At 39.7% G+C, this 20,196-nt stretch overlaps 1 protein-coding gene across 2 annotated transcripts in view; it reads right to left on the minus strand.

Annotated features, from left to right (window-relative positions):
* Positions 1–5,889: 5,889 nt before the first annotated feature.
* LOC140076614 (G-protein coupled receptor 83-like) overlaps positions 5,890–20,196 on the minus strand; it is a 29,213-nt gene continuing 14,906 nt past the window's right edge. Inside the window, exons 2-5 of one of the 2 annotated variants that reach the window (XM_072123219.1) lie at positions 17,479–17,604; positions 13,179–13,312; positions 9,846–10,375; positions 5,890–8,006 (exon numbers count right to left, since the gene is read on the minus strand). In XM_072123219.1, coding sequence (XP_071979320.1) covers positions 7,966–8,006; positions 9,846–10,375; positions 13,179–13,312; positions 17,479–17,604 — 831 coding nt within the window. In that variant the 3' untranslated portion in view covers positions 5,890–7,965. Of the gene's footprint in view, positions 10,376–13,178; positions 13,313–17,478; positions 17,605–20,196 lie in introns of both variants that reach the window. The other variant, XM_072123218.1, reaches the window with a different exon arrangement.

A 20,196-nucleotide genomic window follows, 5' to 3' on the forward strand; every position in this document is an offset into this window, starting at 1 on the left:
TGTCATGTGATGATTTCATAATTACAGGTCCTTTAGCCTGCAGGCTGTTTCATTGCGATTTGCAGCAAAAAAGCAATAAAATCATGGCTCCGATGGCTTTTGGTGATCCCTGTGTTTTGGTCGCCCACAGGTTTGTGACCCACAGTTTGAGAAGCGCTGATCTAGATGAACATAACTCCAATTGTGACAAAACTTTTAAAAAGCCTGTATTCATTACACAATTCAGTCCTCAATACTATAAAATTACTACAAGGGGAGCTATAACGAAGACTGCAATATCTACCCACTAGGTCTACTCTCCCTCATATTCCAACCCACCAGGTTTGCTCCACATCTTTTTCAGCTCCCCAGGTCTGCTCCCCTTCATGTTCAACCCCCATATCTGCTCCCCATTATATTCAGCTCCTACCAGCTCTGCTCCACCCCACCAGGTCTTCCCCCTATCATGTTTAGCTCCCCAAGTCTGTTCCCCCTCATTCTGCCCACCAGGTCTTCTCCCTTTCATATTCTGCCCCACCAGGTCTGCTCTCAACTTCATTTTCAGCCCCCCAGATCTATTCTGCCCCACCAGGCCTGCTCCCTATCATTTTCAGTTCCTCAGGCCTGTTCCCACTCATTCTGTCTACCAAGTCTTCTCCACCAAACATAAACAGCACCACTAGCTCTGCTCCCCATTATATTCTGGCCACCAGGTCTACTCCCCCCTCTTATTCTGCCCACCAGGTCTGCTCCGCTTCATATTCTACCACACTGTCTGTTCTCCTCATATTCTGCCCCACCCGGTCGGCTCCCCATCATTTTAAGCCCCAGCAGATTTTCTCCCCCTCATTCTGCCTGCCAGGTCTTCTCCCACTCATATTCTGCCCCACCAGGTCTGTCTCCATCTTATTCAGCACCAGGTCTGCTCCCCATCATTTTAGCCCCTTATATCTGTTCCCCCTCATATTCAGCCTCCCGTTCTCCTCCACCTCATATTCTGCTCCCCAGATATACTTCCCCTTTATTCTGTCTACCAGATCTGCCCCCCATCATTTTCAGCTCCCCAGGTCTGCTTCCCTTCATTCTTCCCACCAGGTCTGCTTTGCCTCATATTCAGCCTTACTAAGTCTGCTCCCCCTCATATTGTGCTTAGCAGATCTTCATTCTCCCCATCATTTTCAGCCCTCCAGGTCTGTCCCTTTTCTTTCCTTACATTCCCAACCAGGTCTGATCCCCATTGTTTCCAGCCCCTCAGAACTTCTCCTCAATCACTCCTGGGCCTCACAAGGTCTGCTAAATGATTTTCAGACCACCCCCCCTGGCCTGCTCCCTCTCATTCTGACCACCAGGTCTGCTCCCCCTGACTATTGTCAGTCTTACCAGTCTGCTCCCCATCATTTTCAGCCCCCCAGGTCTGCTCTTCCTTTAAGTTCTTTCCCTGCAGGTCTTCTCCTCTCATATTCTTCCCCCACGTGTCTACTCCCCCTTGTATTGTTCCTATTAAGACTGCTCTCCATCATATTCAGCCCCCAGGTCAGATAAGTAAGATTAAAAGTCCCATACATGGTACATATATGGAAAATTTAGTCTCTGCTTTTTTTGTTTCATTTGAGGTTTAGTTTTTATACTCTTATCCAGATTCTTGTCATGATTTTTACTGCTTCTTCATTAGTGTCACCACAGGCATAAACTAGAATATCATCTGCAATAACTTCTACTTCAGGCAAGACTTGTACTCATTCATTTTGTCTGCATTGATATTCTTCTGAGGCAGTAGTAATCCCAACAGCACGTGTAGCCATTAGTAACGCCCAAAGGGAGTCTAGATGGTAGTGATATAGCTGCTTTTCCTGTCTAATTCTACTTGAAAGATGCCATCCTTTGAAGGATTTCTTCTATGCTGGGCATAGGATAACTTGAGTGTTTTTAGTGCTTTATTTAAATCTTAAAACTATGCCAAGACTTCTTTTCATTATGATGTAGATCCTTTAAGGTGAGAATTGTTTATTATACTTAGGTTAGACTATCATAAATTCCACACTGTATATTTTATATAATGGTGTTAATAATGTAATTTAAAGTATGTATGTGAGCAGTGATATATATATTATATATTATTATATATATAGTATATTTTGCATCAAACTTTACTTATAAGGGATTTTCCACTTAGATATTGCTCTGTATCTCTAGATCTGATTCTGTATTTGGTCATTTTTGATTGAATTTGAGCCCCTATAGCGCGGTAACATGGAAATCTTTTGTGTGGTCAGATAAGTCTAAATTGAGAACTCTTTTAAGACATTGGCCATACAGATTGCTATCACACAGCTAAGCACCGTTCCTGTATTGTAAATCTCTAATGCTGTACGGTTGCATTATTCTTGATGCAGTGGGCAACTCACACATCTGGAAAGGCACTATTAATGCTCCAAAATCCAATTGCGTGTGCCAAAAACCCCTCTTAAATACAGCGCAAATCGGAAGTAGTCGGGAAACCCGACGGAAATGCAGTGTGCGGACCCTTGGTAAATGTGCCCCTATATTTTTTTCTGCCGCATTCAAACACATTTATATCGGACTTCGGACATAAATGTGGCGGTTGATGCGAATGTGCACCGGAACACCCCTTTCTATGCACAATATGGTGTTGCTGAGTGCATAGCATTGCCACAACACAATACTAGCACAGACACTTCATAAATACATGTTCAAGCAGATGGCACATGTATTCATGTGCAGTCTATGCCTCTATGTTAAAGATGCAGCTAAAAAAAAGTTGGTGTACACTTCCCGAGCAGTGCAGGGCACGACTAAGAGAGTACAGCAGTATATATAAAAAAAAAACAGGCTCACTCTGCACAGTTGCACACAGTGCAGTTTGCACTACTTTTGATAAATCAGTTCCACTCTTTTTCTAGAAAAGCCTTTCCTCTTTAGGCACCATTATACAATCTCTTTTACCTCTTGTGTCAACCCCTTCATCCTCATAGACTGTAAGCTCCTGTGAGCAGGGCCCTCACTCCTATTGTTCTATATGAATGTTTGTTCTTTGTAATGTAATATTATATTTGTATATGTCCCCTATGATATGTAAAGGGCTACAGAATTGGATAGAGCTATATAAATAAAGATTGTGAGTGCTAAACAGTCCTTTCTGGAGTCTAGACTTTACACCAATTGAAAACATCATAAAATGAAAACTATGTCAATGAATAACTATCACTGTTGTGCAGCTAGAGTCCAAAAGTTTGGACACACCTTCTCATTCAAAGTTTTTTGTATTTTTCATGACTATAAAAAATGTAGATTCAAACTGAAGGCATCAACACTATGAATTACACGTGTGGAATTACCATATATACTCGAGTATAAGCTGACCTGAGTATAAGCCGAGACCCCTAATTTTACCACCAAAAACTGGGAAAAACTTATGACTCGGGTATACGCTGAGGGTGGGAAATGCATTGGTCTACCCCCCCCCCCCGTAGTATACAGCCTGCCAGCCCCCAGTAGTATACGGCCTGCCAGCCCCCATGTAGTATACAGCAGCCCCTAGTAGTATACAGCCTGCCAGACCCCAGTAGTATACGCACTCCCATCCCCCAGTAGTATACAGTACAGTACAGTATTACAGTATTATATCGCTATGGGGAGGGGCGGGGCTGAGCTGCGCTCACCTCCTCCTCCTCTCCCCGCGCTGCCGCGTGCCCGCTGTGCTACGGAGCTGCGGGCTCACGGCAGTGTTCCTGTAGCCTAAATTATACATTTTATAGCTTTAGTTTGTTTATTATATTGCTACCTTATTAGCTATCTTATGAGCACTTTACAAAGATGCCATGAGAAGGTGCCAGCATATGATCCAAACCCCATCCCCGGAACCTGCTGGACCCATTTCAGGTTTCCTGATAGATATCTGGCATGTGGGCACAATTCCCAGGGTGCATTTCGGAACCGAGTTCTACATCAGGTTTAGCCCGGCGTGGAACTGCGCTACAGCCTCTGCCAAAACCTGGGGCAGGCTACAGCTAGAGCCGAGACATGGAGTGATGGTTCTTCTTTTCTTAAAAATTATTCCATTTATGACTTCTGATCATTTATTAATTTCACCTAACTGGGCGTGTCCCACACTGTTCAGACAGTGTTCATAGTGTCTGAGTATACGGGTGCCAGAGGTGGCACTCAGAGCTCTTTCCGTGGGCACCCAGGCCTTCACCACAGGACAGAATTTGCTAGGTGTGACAAGGCTTCCTCCTGCGGTCCAAGACAACCATGGGCAAGCAATACTCAGCGCTATTTTAAAGCGACACCTCCTTGGCTGCCAAGACTACACGAGAAGCGAGAAGGTGTGGACAGAGATGAATTAATGCTGGAGCTCCTGCTCTGGGTCCCCTGATTCTTCCTCTTCAGGGGACCCTGGAAGGAAGCTATAATTCAAATTTCTCCATCTTCTTTGTGATACAGCTGGGATCAATAGGTTACTGCCGAAATTGTCATGTTGGCATTTTGCGATATAAAAGTAGGTTTCGTTTATATGTTGGGCACTCTGTCTGTAAAAGGTTCACCATCACTGCACTAGGATAACTATTTATAAATTACTAGTAAGAATTACAGGAAAACAAAACGGTGGTGTTATTATCACAAAGATTTACTTTATTTATTTCCCTTTAAGAATACTGCTTCTGCATGCCTATGGATGTAGAAAAAAACTGTAGAAAGGATGACAGCATATATGAAAGATGTCTTCTACCTGGGAGTCTAGGCAACTACAATGGGCAGTACCCAGATGATGTGGGTGATATTCCAATGCAATGTATGATGCACTCTATAGGATATATATATATATATATATATATATATATATATATATATATATATATGTATTGAATGAGTCACAGTTAATGTCTGCTCAAAGATCAATTTATTCCAGAATTGTCATCTGCTATGTAGCTGTTTGTTTCTCATCAGCGCGTTTCTTAACCCCTTTCTGATCAGACCTAAAAGGCTTTAGTTCCAGGGGAATTTTAAGCAAATTTTCAGACTTATTGGTCTAAGGACCATAACTTTGTTTGAGGCCCTTTTTTTGACACATAGGAATAGTTAAACATTTAAAAAAAGGTTAAAGAACCTTTTTTAATTTTTATTATATTTGGGGGTTAAACTTACAAAAACTGGAAAAATATTTATTTTGTAATATATAGTATATATTTTTTTCAGTTTTCAAATTAACTCAAAATGACCATTTAAAATTAATTCGCTAGTGTGTGATATATAATATGCATGGGCTCGGGAAAACTTGGCAATTATGTTTTTTTATGATTTTCTTTTATATTTCATTGGGAAATATTAATGTTCAGTTTAAATATGTATAAATATGTTGTGTGTGTGTGTTTTTTTACTTCATATGTCCTTTCATGAGGTCCTAATAGAGCCCTGGGAGATATTTGCAAATTTTTAATAAAATTTTTTAAATTATGAGTTTTCACCTGTAACTGGGGCATCTATAAGAGTCCCCTGTGGGGCATATTTCTGATTGGGTGCTGTTGTAAGTCGGATTAGACCCAGAAGCTCTGATTAAGCCCTGCAGGCCTGGCGATTATGTGACTGCCAGATTTATAGAGCCAGTGGCACCGCTGGCTCCTCCATTCACTAATTCAGCGCTGTGCAATGCAAAAAGGAGAAAACAGCTGGAGACCGGTTTCTGCTCCTGAAATTAGCGAGGAGCAGGAGAAACTGTAGACTTGAGACCCATGTCCGCTGACCTCTTTTGATTGAGTTAATAATATTGCCTGCTTATAAAACAATCGTTTTTCCAGTTCTAGGTACACACGGAGAGTCTGCTTGGTTTGGAAAGTGTGTTGTGAATTTGATGTAGCCGAAAAAAAAATCCTCCACATGTCTCCTAAAACATGTAATAAATCAATCATCTTTATTACAGAGTGATGGCATCAACAATTATATTTCTCATAGCAGTTCATGAAAAAGATGTTTTTCTTTTTAAGTTTGAAATCATGTACAAAATCTCCAACAATTACAAAGAAGCTACTCGTTCATTGAAAACAGAAACTCTACACCGAGCTGCATATTTACCTAAAGAAAAGAACATTGATATATCAATTTCAGGATAACATATAACATTGTATGTCATGTTCAACCAATGATCACATTCTGTAAAATGTAATGTATACTGTACCATCACATACAAAAATACAGATTGTAACAGTTTTCACTCTGAGTTATAAGCCATCCTTACTGCCTGAACCTTACTTTCTGTAAAAATAAGTTAGAATAATAAAGAATATTTACAACAAAAATCTGTTGTAATGTGAGGCACAAACTATCAAGTGTTAAAGACTTAAATAACAAAAAACAGAGTGTTAATTGATATGAATATAATTCTTTTCTGGATGAAATAAAGTTTACAAAATGTAAAATTAGGCTAAATAGTCTTAAAGGAAATCTACCATCAATATCAAGCATGGACACTTACTCATATATCCAGGCACTGCGACTTTGGTAATCTTCTGTGTTAGCCCCTGCTCCCTCAGCACTGAGATTACAGCAGGAAGTTCTCACTGCACAAGTGTTTTGGAAGCAGGGGGAAGGGGGGACAGTGTAGCAGCCTGTAAAGCCAGATCACAGAAGGGCTAGGGTAGCCCCTCAGGCTCATTAGCGTAACTTTAAAAGTTGCTTTTAGAAGGAAGGAGGCCGTGGATAACAAATATAAGATTACCACAGTCACTGAGTCTGGATCAATGAGTACATGCCCTGGTTTATCACATGTCAGATTTCCTTTAACCTTAGATTCATCATACTTTGGATTCAGTATAAGGCTACATTCACACTAACGTTTGCCATCGGCTAATGGGAGAGGATGAGGGGGTGAGCACTGCTCACCCCGCCCCTCTCCATATAAAATAGTAACAGCACGACCATAGATACGGCCAAAGATAGAACAGGCTCTATCCTTTTGCAGCTTCGGCTCGGAACGGTGAGTGCATGTTGTGCTCACCACACCGAGTCTCTGAGCAATAGTCGTCTATGGGGGACATATATATGGCCGCAAGTTTGCAGCCCTACATACGCTCCCCCAGCGATCGTGTGAATTCACAATGATAATGTATAGTCTAACTTTGCAATGTATCATTTTTTTACCCTTTTAGTAAATCTTTGCCACTATTATTAAACACATTAGCTCTAATGTGTTCTTCTCTGCCTATCCTGGAAGTCATCTGATCAGTCTCAGTGAAGGATGATGCTTTTACACCACAATTTCACAGAATGAAAGGAAGGATGGGAGATGGGGTGGCTGTCTTATTAATACATAATCACATTTTCATATTTTATAACATCATCAAAGATTACATTTCTGTATCTCATAAAATAGCATGAGATCAGTGCTGCTCATTCAGAGGAATAAAATGTCCTAACATTCTGACAATCTGACCCTAGTACTGAGACCATCAGGGCACTGATCAGACAGGCACATAGTTGTCAGTGGAGGGAAATATTGTAGTGTTCCTGAGAGTGGGAAATATCAGTGTCCATCAAAACTTTTGCTAAAGTTAGGAAAAATTCACAATAAGAGTGAATGAAAACAACTGATGAAAAAACATAGATACAAGTTATACTATGGTCATAATGTTATAGCTAAGGTAGAAATACATGACAGCTTACATTGTATAATTCATCTGGAATTATCTGTAAATGTTTTAGTAATTTATTGATACCCCCTATGTTTCCTGAGAATGCCACTACTGATCTAATGGCCATAAAGATATGCTATGTGTCAACCTTATTTGTGATTTTCAATACTGAATAGTTTTAAGCTTATTTCATATTTGCATATCCATGTGTAATAAGTATTCTTAAATCTTCTTAAAAATATATTTTACATCCTGAAGAAGCTCCTCGAGATTTTTTGCTGCTTTTGTTTTGCTCTTTAAAAGTGTAAAAATACAAAATTGTTTTGCTTGACAGGGAACCTTAGCTGGGCCGAAATAATAATGATCCAATTGGCATTAATTCTGCAAGGCAAAGGAAGACAATTAGTGTTTAGGCAAATCACATGAAAGCTGCTCCCTTGTGTGAGCATTAAGTTATTTCCATTGCGCAATTCAAAAAAACGTATTAAAAAAGGATTGAAGAGGTGTTCATACTATTATAGATTGGTCTGTTTGCTGGTGATAGAGATAGGGAAATTATTTTCTAGGGGAGGAAGGAAAAAGTTCCAGCAATGGGGGTAAAAAGTGAAAAGGTTGTAGGTAGCACATATTTGTGTGTCTGAACTATTATGTACGTGTCTAACTAGACCTGGGTGTCTAAATGATTCATATTTACATTTGCAGACTTTCATTACAATGACAACGGAATTTCTTATTTACGTCACTTATCTACATTGGGTCCCATGGCTTTAAATATCAGTTCTTTTCTGATGACAAACAGATTTAAATCTCTGGCCCAGATAGCACCTATCATCTAGCCAGAATTCCAATGTCTAGTAAACATATCCTTCTTCTCTTTCCATTTTCTAAAATTTAACATGGACAAAACAAAACTCTGAATCTTCCCTCCACCTAATGCATCTCTCCCACCAGATCTAACCGTCACAATCCATGGCTCCACTTTCACCAGTCCGCTGCTTTGGTGTTGCCTTCGATTCTGCTTTATCCTTTAAGTCTCACATCCAAGTCTTCTCTGTGGTCTCCCAGCTAATTCTCTAATGCTTCTTCAATCCATCCTTAACTTTTCTGCCCGGCTAATCCATCTGTCTTCTCGCTTCTCCACTGCCTCTCCTCTCTATGAGTCTCTCCACTGGTTACCCATTGCACAGAAAATTCAGTTTTAAAAACTAACCATGACTTACAGAGCCACCCACAACCTGTCCTCTCCATATATCTCTGAACTAACTGGGCAACACTGTCCCAAATGTAATTTCCATTCCACACAGGAACTTCTGCTTTACACTATTACCATCTGCTCTTCTCACAACCGTCTTCAGAAATTCTCCTGTTAATCCCCCATACTCTGAATCTCTCTACCAAAACATGACTGTTCCCCACTTTCCAAACCTTTAAATGTAATCTGAAAACACATCTATTTAGACAGTTTATGCCTACAATATGCAAAAACTGCACTGCTCTGCCTCCTCACCTTGTGCCTCCATTTAACCTCCCATGTAGATTGGGAGCCCTCATGGACAGGGTCCTCCTTCCACTTGTTTCCTGATCACTGTGGTTTTTGTATTCTGTACTTGCTTTGTTGTTGTCGTAATGTAATGTGAACCCCTTATTGTACAGCACCTTATAATTATTGGTGGTTTAAATAATAATAATAATAATACATCAATCTCTGTGTGGCACTGTTATTTGGGCATAATTCATATATACATAACACCAGAGTGGTTTGGTGACTGTTCATTTAAAGGCTTTATTTGGGTCCAGAAAACTCAGTAAAAGATTTAGCCCTTTGTATTTAGCACTCTTAGCAAACAAAATGGTCCCACTGCCCTTCACAGCTGTAATATGTTGTGTTTCAAACCACAGAAAGGCCTGTGCAGCATATACAGCATATGTCAGAGCTGTCTTTCTTAGGGTGCCTTATTGGTGAGGCCTGCCCCACTGTTTCAAAAGCCCCAGCCAACACAAAGTGCGACCACAACGAAAAATGTAAGTGCTTTCTATGCTCCATTCCAGTTCATTATGACTGGAGAGATTGACCCATGTCTTTGAAAGAAAGTGATAACAATACCATATCAAGACATGAAATTTGTCTTCAGCTGACTGTAACAATGGGCTCCACACTAGAGATGTCGGTTCTCCCTGAGGTGACATTTGTTGCAGATTCAGCAGTCTGAGAGCTGTTACCTTGCTTAAAGTTACAATTTTCAGTCCAGGCATGCCGAAAGTGGGGCGAGATGGACTGTAGGGCGTGACTCTGGGCTGTGCTCCTCTTCCTGCACACACACAGCAGAGCCTTCAGTTCTGAGCGGAAGCTCTCGTTCAACCAGCAGTAGATAAATGGATTGTAGCAGGTACTGCTCATAGCAAACCAGTGAAAGGCAAAGTATAAAGCGTTGTTACTGCTGATGACTTTACTGGACATCAGAACAAGGTAGCAATTTAATGGAAACCAGCAAACTGCAAACACCACAACAACCAGCATTAACATCTTGAGGGTCATCTTTTTCTTCCTTCGATGGGCATAATACTGTTCCATGGTAATGTCTCCTATGGCATTTCTCAGCCACAGTTTCTTTGCCACCATGGTATAGGTGATTGAGATAACAATCAATGGAAGGACATACAAAAGTACAAATGTGGCCAAGTCCAGATACTTCCAGAAGACATCAGCTGGATATGGGAAACTGGGAAGACAAACCATTCTTACCGTGTTTCTAGAAAATAACAAACTGAATTATTAACAAGGAAACTATATATTTAAATTATATCTATCTATATAGTAAAAACGTAAAATGGCAGCACTACAATGAAAGTGAAACAGATTAAGGGTACTAGTAGCCCCTAGTAGCTGGAGCCTTCCTCAAGCCTCAAGTCTTCCTCAAATGGTTGAGGAAAGCTACTAGGGGCCGAAACATTGGTGTTGTAGACACATGGTAAATTAAGTACCTTAAATATTTTTCACTTTAGATGGAGTGCTGCATTTCGGATGAACTTTTGTCTCAGTTCTGGGTGAGCACGCAACAGAATTTTGCATCAAGTGCTTCTCTCCATTTTTCTTTCTATCTATCTACATACAGTTTATACAATAAATTTACATATTCTGCTTATATGTGAAATGTTTTATGAGATGTGAGATGAAAGCCAACCAGCTTTGAACATATATCATTTAAGTATAGTCTGTCATAAGATTTTCGTGTTCCCGCTCAGTGCTTGCACTGTTAAATTCAGCCTGTCAAGGGTTTTTCTTGTGTTGTATTGAATTTGCTTTTATTAAAGTTTCATATCTATGCATCACATAATTTGAATGTGTATTATGTTCCATAAATTGGGAGATGTATTCTTGTTCCACCCCCACTCCCACCGCAGAAAGAGGGAGGAGGAGTGAACATTGACAGGAGCCACTAATTGACTACTGCTGACATTCAGGATGTTACCCAGGTGATTTATCTATCCATGTATATCCTTAGCCTTATAAAGTCTTATAACTAGCCTTATATAGACAGTTACATCACTGGGGCTCTCCCTAAATGTCTGCTCTGCACACAGGGGGGGAGGGAATGCAATACTGTTGCATCCATCCCCTATCATAGGGTACATATACAAACAAAATAAGACAAAGAATAGGAGTGAGGGCCCTAATCGGAAGACTTCACAATCTATGAAGAGAAAGGTGGACACAGGAGGTATAAGAGCTTATAAAATGGTCCAGTCATGTTCTATAAGTGATCAAAATAAATAAATGTAATAATGTAATTAATAAATAATCCTTGTTGCTTGAACAGTCATCTTATATACAGAGTCCCAGGTGAATAGGACTACAGAGTAGCCTGTAGATTGGAATTTAGTGATAGCAGGATTACGTAGATTACAGGAGTGCCCAGAATTGGTTACTGAAATTAAAGTTGAAGTTTCATACACGTTTGAAGATTTGGTGATGGGTATTAGTCTTATTGTTCAGGGTAGGAAATTCCACAGAATTTGTGCAGCCTGAAAGAAGTCCTGGAGTTGTGAGGGGGAGGTTTCAAATGAAAGTTCTAAGATCCCAGGGAGATCGAAAAGCACGGGTTGAGCGATAGACTATGATGAGAGAGGAGAGGTAGGGAGGTGTAGCATCGTGCAGAGCTATGCGGATGAGGGTGGATATTTTAAACTGTATTCTGAAGGAGACTGGCAACCAGCACAGTGACTGGCCCAGACAGGGGGCATCTGTATGGCGACTGCACTGAAACACAAGTCTGGCTTAAATATATTGTAGAGGAGAGGGTTCAGTTTTGTTATATTTATAATCACCATAATATAATAATAACAACCAGTTACTAAATTATCTGAATTTTTTTTGTTCTTTAAATGTTTGAAGATATTCACAATTGGGTTAGCCACTTTACCTCAAGTTTAATGTCTGTGTAAGTGCAGAGGGCAGGATATAAGGTAACTTACCAATATACATCTATTAGTTATTTTTTACCGCTTTCTTGATATGTTAAGTGCAGCCTCCTGTCTTTTACCAAGTCAGCCAGACATTCCTGATCATAAAATGACCACAGATGGAGGGTCATGTAGTCTGTCCATGAACTAGTGCCAGCACTGGGCATATCTGGACAAGTGCCGAGGCCCAGAGCTGCTGGGGGGCCTACGTAAGGCTGCACATAAGGAATCCATGGGGGTTAGGGGGGCTATATCTAATGAATCCATCCATAGGGTGTGATGGGGGCTTTATATAAAATGCATATGAGGGGGCTGTTTGGTATGATAAACTAGTTAATATGTTAGGGAACAGGAGACTGTTTCAGCTTCTGAATTTTTAATGCTGCCAAGTGAGTTTGCTGAAGCTCTGTCGCCCAGGAGCCTACTGAGCCCTGGAGCCGACCCTGCCCCACACACACATTACAAAAGATATGAGGTAAAGTGGCAAACCCCTTTAATAACCACTTCAATGAAGAAGAATAAAAGACTCTTTAATACTTTTTAGGGGTTTACATAGAAGGCAAAAAATGACATCTTTAATGTACTTTTTCCCCCTATTGTTCAATGTAAAAGTTATATTTCTTTTATTATTGATGTTTTATTTTTAAAATGGTCTCAAAATGAAAATTAGAATAAAAATGTACGAAAATGTACTTTAATATCTAATATAGAAATGTCCGTACTGATCCGTCTTAGCTGAAATTATTACCTGTCATCGTGTTCTTTTTGTTCTGATGTAAGTACTTACAGAAAGTGGAATTCATTTGCTGTTAGAAATGCCCCCTGGAAATACCTACAAGCCCTGCTTAATATTCTGCAAATGCAAGCCTTTTATTCTGCATAGCACTTGATGGAACTTCAAGCCCACGTTCCCTTTAGAACAAATGTTTCCATTAGTCTAAACTTTCCCATTATTTTACAAAAAAATAATGCTTTTAGCTTTATTTATTGCTGAAAATATTCGGCAGAATAATGTTAGTGTATTGTTTTTATAAATGGAAGCCATGTCTTTTTGTGAACAATTATGACAGAATGACGGTGGAGGAATCTTACCCAATGTAAAACTGTTCCAACTTCTGGTAGACAGCATGAGGTAAAGAGAATCCACTTGCCATAAACCAAATGACAATGATACAAATGATTCCTTTAACGGTGGACATCCTGGGCTTCAGCGGATGCATTATCACCTACAACAGAAAGATACAATCTGGAGTAGAAGGCGATTTATTACTGTGTATCATGTTATTAGGTTTCACTTTGTTTGCACAATAAATGTATATTTAATATAAACATGTTTTGGTGCATTTTTATTCTCTAATTGGATGAAAGCTTGTGCGGAAGGAGTAATATTGTGGACTACATACTTTAATGTAATAAAGGTATATCACCATCACAGTCCTGTCAGTCTTCCAGACACTTGGATGTTATTACAATCCACTTTGGATCGCTGTCACTGACATCTAAACCAGTTTCTGTGGTAACTGGCTCACACACAGTATGAGATATTGTAATAATAAGTCAATAACTATTTCTGCAATCGCCTTATTTGCAGAACTGTCACATTCTATACATAACATGTTCTAATCCTTTTCTTCTGACACTTGGTGGCCCATATTTACTAATACATAGATTATATAAACTTTGCAAGATTTGCAATATAATTTATTAAAGAAAAATGTTGCTGTTTTCTGTGCCTTTTTGTTATCCTTTAGAAGAAAGTATAAAGCAGCTTTCTCTCCCCTACTATGACAGCTCGAAGGTAAGGAGAACCAGGTAGTTTCTGATTTTTTTACTGTAATTCGCTGGAAATACATATCAAGTCAAGTCAAATTTTGTCTAAGTCTGCAAGGAGTTAAAATTAGCCTCTCCTTATCTGTCTGCTGTGTGAGGACCATGGTGGGTGCTAAATAATAAATTGGAAGCATCTTTAGATACCAAGTTTAACCTTGTGCAACCTATTAGTAGGTTTGTGTACAATGTCACATTTTTGGCTTTATAGCTTTTTTTTAACCCCTTATTGACTTGGCCTGAAAAAGGCTTTAATGATCAGGGCATTTTTAGTAATTGTTCGCATATATTGGTTTAAGGGCCATAACTTCTTTTATTTTTCTGGGCTACCTTATACATTTTTGCAGCTTTTTTGGGACACATACGGCTAGTGAAAAATTAACTGATGTTAATTCGTTCTTTGGGGGACGAGTTAAAGTTGGAATAAAGACTTGTTTTGGAATGTATTGTATATATTGAAAAATTTTCAAATTAACTAAAAATAACCTTTATACAGCAATTTCACAGTGTGTGACTGTCATTTTGATATATAATATTTACAGTCTAGAGCCAGCAGGACGACTATGGTGATGTTTTTATAGTATAGCAGGGGATTTAAATTTTGGGGGGAAATATTCATGTTTATTTCAAATTATGTATTAATATTTTCTGTGTGTGTTTTTTACTATATATTTCTCCCATGTGACACCATAAAATAAAATAACACTTTATTAGATCCCACATTAGACACCACATGGCATAAATTACAACAAATCCATTTAAAAAGACACATACACTGGGGCACATTTACTTACCTGTCCGAGGAGTTCACCCAAAGTGCATACTTCCCGACGATCATGGACTCTGGCGCGATTCTTGTGCGCCCGATATCCTTCCTGCATGTGTCACTTCCCCGCTCAGGTCCGCCGGAGTTCCCCTTCTTCTTCCTGGTGTATGTAAGTGCTTGATCTTGCAACACAATTTTAAAGTTAAATCTCGTGCTCAGTCTGAATCAGTCGGATCTTCTGATGGCCTGCCCGACGATTTCTGTCGCATGAAAGTTGGCGCAATTGTGCCAAAATGCGATCACGTGCGACACAATCCCCTACAAAAGCCCCACTGTGTCTAATTACTAGTTACTCAAATAACTAAATATACATGATAAATAGATAACAATAAGCCTATATAGAGGTGTGGAAAGTCTAGTCCTCCAGAATAAGTCATTTGCTTACAAGCAAGTATTACACATTACCCAGAGGAATAACAGAGGACAGGGGACACATACACAGGCATATAGAAACCAAGGGTGGACCCCACCTGACACATGTTTTACCTTGCTTCATCAGGGGTATATTGTTTATGTGGCCATAAGAGATCCCTGTAGGACATGTTTACAGTTATTTTCTTTTTTTCCTTACAAAATTTTCACTGTAACTGGGGCATCTATAAGAGCCCCAGTTACAGGGGATATGACTGCCAGCTGTGCTGGTGAAGTAAGGAGAAGGCAGAAACTGCAATAAACAGCTCTTGCCTTCTCCAAAGGGTCTCTGGCTGTGTTTGACAGCAAACTCTGGACCTGCACCAACCGGCATTGAAAGACAAGTTAAACAAATGAATCCAAAATTGGGCCCAGTTGACTTTTCCCTCTTTGTGTGAAAAAAAAACGAATAGGAGCCGTCACTTGGTTTGAATAAGGTTGTTTAGATTATATTTGCTGTTAAGTTGATGTAAGACAGACAAATGCATTCCTGCTGTACAGTTCTCAGTGTGATTCACAGCTTGCCTTGAAGTTTTGGTTCTTTTGGCTCAGCTAGAAAGCTGGGTGGAGTCATTTTGGAGCTGATGTGTGTATCAGGTGTCAGTTGAGTGATGAAAGCCTGAGCCAGTCAGCTGCTGGGGTGGAATCCAGGAACTCCTCAAATACTTGCTCCTCCCCCTTCCAGTTGCTGGTTATGCTGTTATTTAATATTCTTTTTCATCTATTACTATATTGCTTCTATTCTGACCTTCGCTACATTTTTTGACTACTCTTTTTGCTTTTTTTGATTCTGTACCTCACTGCCATCTTGGATTTGACCAGGATATTCTTGCTTGTGTATGTGTAACCCAATATTGGATGTCAGAAATGCAATGGAAGAGTCAATCCTAGCTGTGTTGTTTTATTCCATAGTTATATGGAAATATAATGAAATAAGGGAAAGCAAGGTAAGCATAGCTGTTCTATATTATTATCAAATAATACAATTACGATTCTATATGTTTTGTTAATTTGGATTTATTTGCCGTACCAAGCAGGCATCTTGAAACATAGCATGGCCTGATCTATTTTGGAACCATTTTATCCACTGATTATTGTTTTCCCCAAACCAAAAGCTTCTATACATGTCAGGCACTTATTTTTTAAGCAAATTCTATTTCTGTACTAGTAATATTGTTGCTGGGAGACCAAACGAAGCACCAATTTCTCTGGTAAATTTAGACATTTCACTTGAAAAAGAGTATTTCTATAGAATTCTCTCTAAACTTAGCTTTTCATATTGTAGAGCAGAATGGGCTTTTCCGGCAGGAGAAACTGTATTATTTTTTTACATTCTAAGGTACTCTACTGATAATACCCAGTTGTAAACAGGGCGGGATTATTACTCATAATGGGGCCCCAACTTCAGCAATTCCAAACAACAGGGGTGTTGCTAGGTAAAAAGATCTGGGGCCGAAGCCCTGGATGTCCTTGGCTATGCAGGCCTCTTGTCCCACTATCCAGGCTGCTCTTGTAATAGAGCAAAGAGGTGTGAGCTCCGTGTTCCACTACAGAAATCTGGAGACACATTGATGTCATTATACTTCATGTCTCCTGCTTCAACCAGCTCATTACAGCTGTCGGGAGCAGGAGGCATGGTATAATTACATCACTGCATGCCATCCTGCACAAGAAGAAGAAGCGAAGACAGGTAACAGGTATTACTGTTCATTATGTTTCTTTTAATCTTACATTGTGAAGGGGGGCTGTGCGGACTGGTGGGGATATTATATACAACTGTGTCACACTGTGGGCGACATTATATTTTGGGGGGGCAGTGAGGAGATTAGTGGGAACTATGCAGACATTATTTAATGGGGGCTGTGGGGACATTATATTCTGAGAGCTGTAAAGAAAATTACTTACTGGGGGACATTACTTGAGGTGGGGACTTTGGGGGCATTACCTAGTGGGGGCTGTGGGGACAGGTCCCAATGTAGATGTATGGTTTGCCTCCATTGGAGTTATGCCTTTGGTTGCTGCTGAAATGAATACACAGATTTTTTATTTATTGTTTATGTTATTTAAAGCCAGGTAAATTCTTGACTTGTATCTTTCATATGTTGCCTTAATATAAAGTAACTCATTCAGATGAAAATTCTGCTCAGGGGGAGGATAAGGTTAGCATAAGGCATAATGTTTGTTATTGACTGGTTTACTACGTATAATTTGTGTCCAAGTTTACATTAAGAGAATCAGTTATTGTGCATTTTAAGTGTAGATAAAAATATGCAAACAGACAGAAAAGGAAGATGTTACCTAACTGAATACTTAAATATTGTATGTTACCTGATGTCTGTCCAATGCAATGGCCGTGAGGGTAAGAACAGAGACGTGGACTGAGCAATATTGTACAAAACGGCTCACATGGCACATGATCTTTCCAAAAACCCAGGTACTGCTCACAAATCGAACCTAAGGATAAAGGGAAGATACCATAAGCTTTTTATATAGCCATGTAATTTACAAAAGATACTATGCATCTTTGGTGTATAACTACATCAGTAATACCCGTCTTTATGTTGTCCACTTAAATCCATTATTAAGTTGAAATGACACAAAAATGCTGTATCTAAGTACCCTATTTTGAGTTATCGGCATTCCCCTGTGTGCTTTATCCCCTTGCTGCAAACCACAGAAATAGAACGCCCATGTGTATGGAAAGGGCTCATGAGCTCAGCCTTCTCCACACAAACCGGATGTTTGCTGCATTTTGCAGTAAACACCCAATGGTAACCAGCACAGATCGTGGATAAAGCAGCCGACACAAGGGCATCTTGTCAAGTTTACTGCATTTGGATTTTTTCCCCGCTTCTGAATACACAGCATGGAAAATAAAAAAATGCCAACTGGAAGTAGAAGGAGAGCAAAATTAGGAAACAAAAAAAATTGAAAAGCGGCATCAGCGGAAAGGGGTTAAACATTTTTTTTCAGATTGTCAATACAGTTTAAAGCTACAATATGGTAGGCTCCCTGATAAGGGGAGGAGGCAGATATACTTTTGGTTGGGGCCCCAGAAATTGCAAATACCCCCCTGTGTGACACACAAGCTATTGCCTGTGTTGAAATGCTAGTATTTTTAAGTGTTCCTTTTTGGTTAAAGTGCTAAGTACGAAGTGCGATGCCTTCTCTCCCTCATTCCTGCTTTACGTACATTATTACACATTACTTAGTCATTGTTCGTCCATACTACCAGCTCTGTATATCACTGCAGTTCATACCTTTAAGATGACCCAATAATAATAATAACAATAAATATAATAACAATATTATATTTTTATTTATATAGTGCCATGAAATTCCGTAGCGCTTTACAAATTATATGGGACATATACAAATATAATATTACATTACAGCGTACAAATATCTATTTGGATGGAGTGAGGGCCCTGCTTGCAAGACCCTGTATTCTATGAGGATGAAGGGGGGGACACAAGAGGTAAACCTCTTAACTCAACCAATCAGACATACTGTACAGTACAAGGGACAGACCACCAATAGGAAAGTCCAGAACCCACATGTTTTTCACATGTCCTTTTCCATTTAAGAGAATTATTTGCAACAAGGCTATATTCTTCATCAATAATTGATGCTGCATAAATGTGTGACAGGACGGCTGTGAGACATGCAGTAACTTACGGACATTTCATATACAAAAACCTTTCAGCAGAGGTGGTCATATCCAAGGACACAGTCTTGTTTCTAAGGGACCATATCACTACATTTATGAGAAATTATCTTCTTTTAATAACATCTTATTGAAGAAATGTGTGTATATATATATAATATATACATAGCAAATCAATGAAAGTGATTTTGAATGCCCAGATGAGAATACCCCTTTAAGTTAAGTTATAATAATGGCCTTGTATTTATTGCTCCTTTTAATTCTTATAAGATGACTTAAAGGTCAACCAATAATTATTTTAAATTTTCAAGAAAATTTCCAGAATCAATTTTTTTATTGACCAATTTAGTTTTGAAGGGGTTTTACAAAACATATAGTTTGCTCTAAATTGCACTTTGAGAGGCTTTTAAGATCTTTTTCAGGTCAAATATGATCCCAAAAATTGGATAAATGGAGGCCTTCAGGAGGGAGTTCTTGACTCAACTATTTTCATAACAAAATATTGGGGCAAATTTACTTACCTGGTCCTGTCGCGATCCCCGTGGTGCGTTGTCCGACAAGGATGAAGTCCAGCGCGATTCACTAAGATCATGCGCCCAATATCCTGCATGTGTCGCTTCCCCTGCTGGAGTTCACCTTCTTCTTCCCGGTGCATGTCTTGCGACACAATTTAAATTTAAATCCTGCGCTTAGTCCGAATCAGTTGGGTTGTCCGACGGCCACGCCCCCTATTTGTGTCGCATGAAAGTCGGAGTTAAATACGGCGTAAATCGGAAATAGTCGGTAAACCCGGTGGAAATGTGGTCCGCGGACCCTTAGTAAATGTGCCCCATTGTGTTTTAACTGCATCTGATGAAGAGAGATTCTAAGAATTCTCAAAATACAGTAATTATCAACTGTTTAGCCATTAAAAAGGTATCAATGACTGACTACAGATGGTCCTTGACTTACGGACACCCGACTTACAGGGGACCACTAGTTACAGAAGGAAATCTCTGTGCACTATGACCTCTGGTGAAGCTCTCTGGATGCTTTACTTTAGTCCTAGGCTGCAATGATCAGCTGTATTTGATAATCCTTGTTTCCATGACAGCGCAAAATATACCTGTTGTGAATTACCTACAAATTCAATTTAAGAACAATCCTAATCATGCAGCAGCCTCTCCCAGTACTTTAATGCCCCGTGCAGCAGCCGCTCTCAGTAATGCCCCATTCAGCTGCTCCCAGTAATGCCCTGTACAGCAGCTGCTCCCAGTACTGTAATGCCCCATGAAGCAGCCACTCCCAGTACTGCCCCATGCAGCAGCCACTCCCAGTACTGCCCCATGCAGCAGCCTCCCCCGGTAATGCCCCATGCAGCAGCCTCCCCTGGTAATGCC

The sequence above is a fragment of the Engystomops pustulosus genome, chromosome 9, assembly GCF_040894005.1.
Source record: "Engystomops pustulosus chromosome 9, aEngPut4.maternal, whole genome shotgun sequence".
NCBI classification, from domain to species: Eukaryota; Metazoa; Chordata; class Amphibia; order Anura; family Leptodactylidae; genus Engystomops; species Engystomops pustulosus.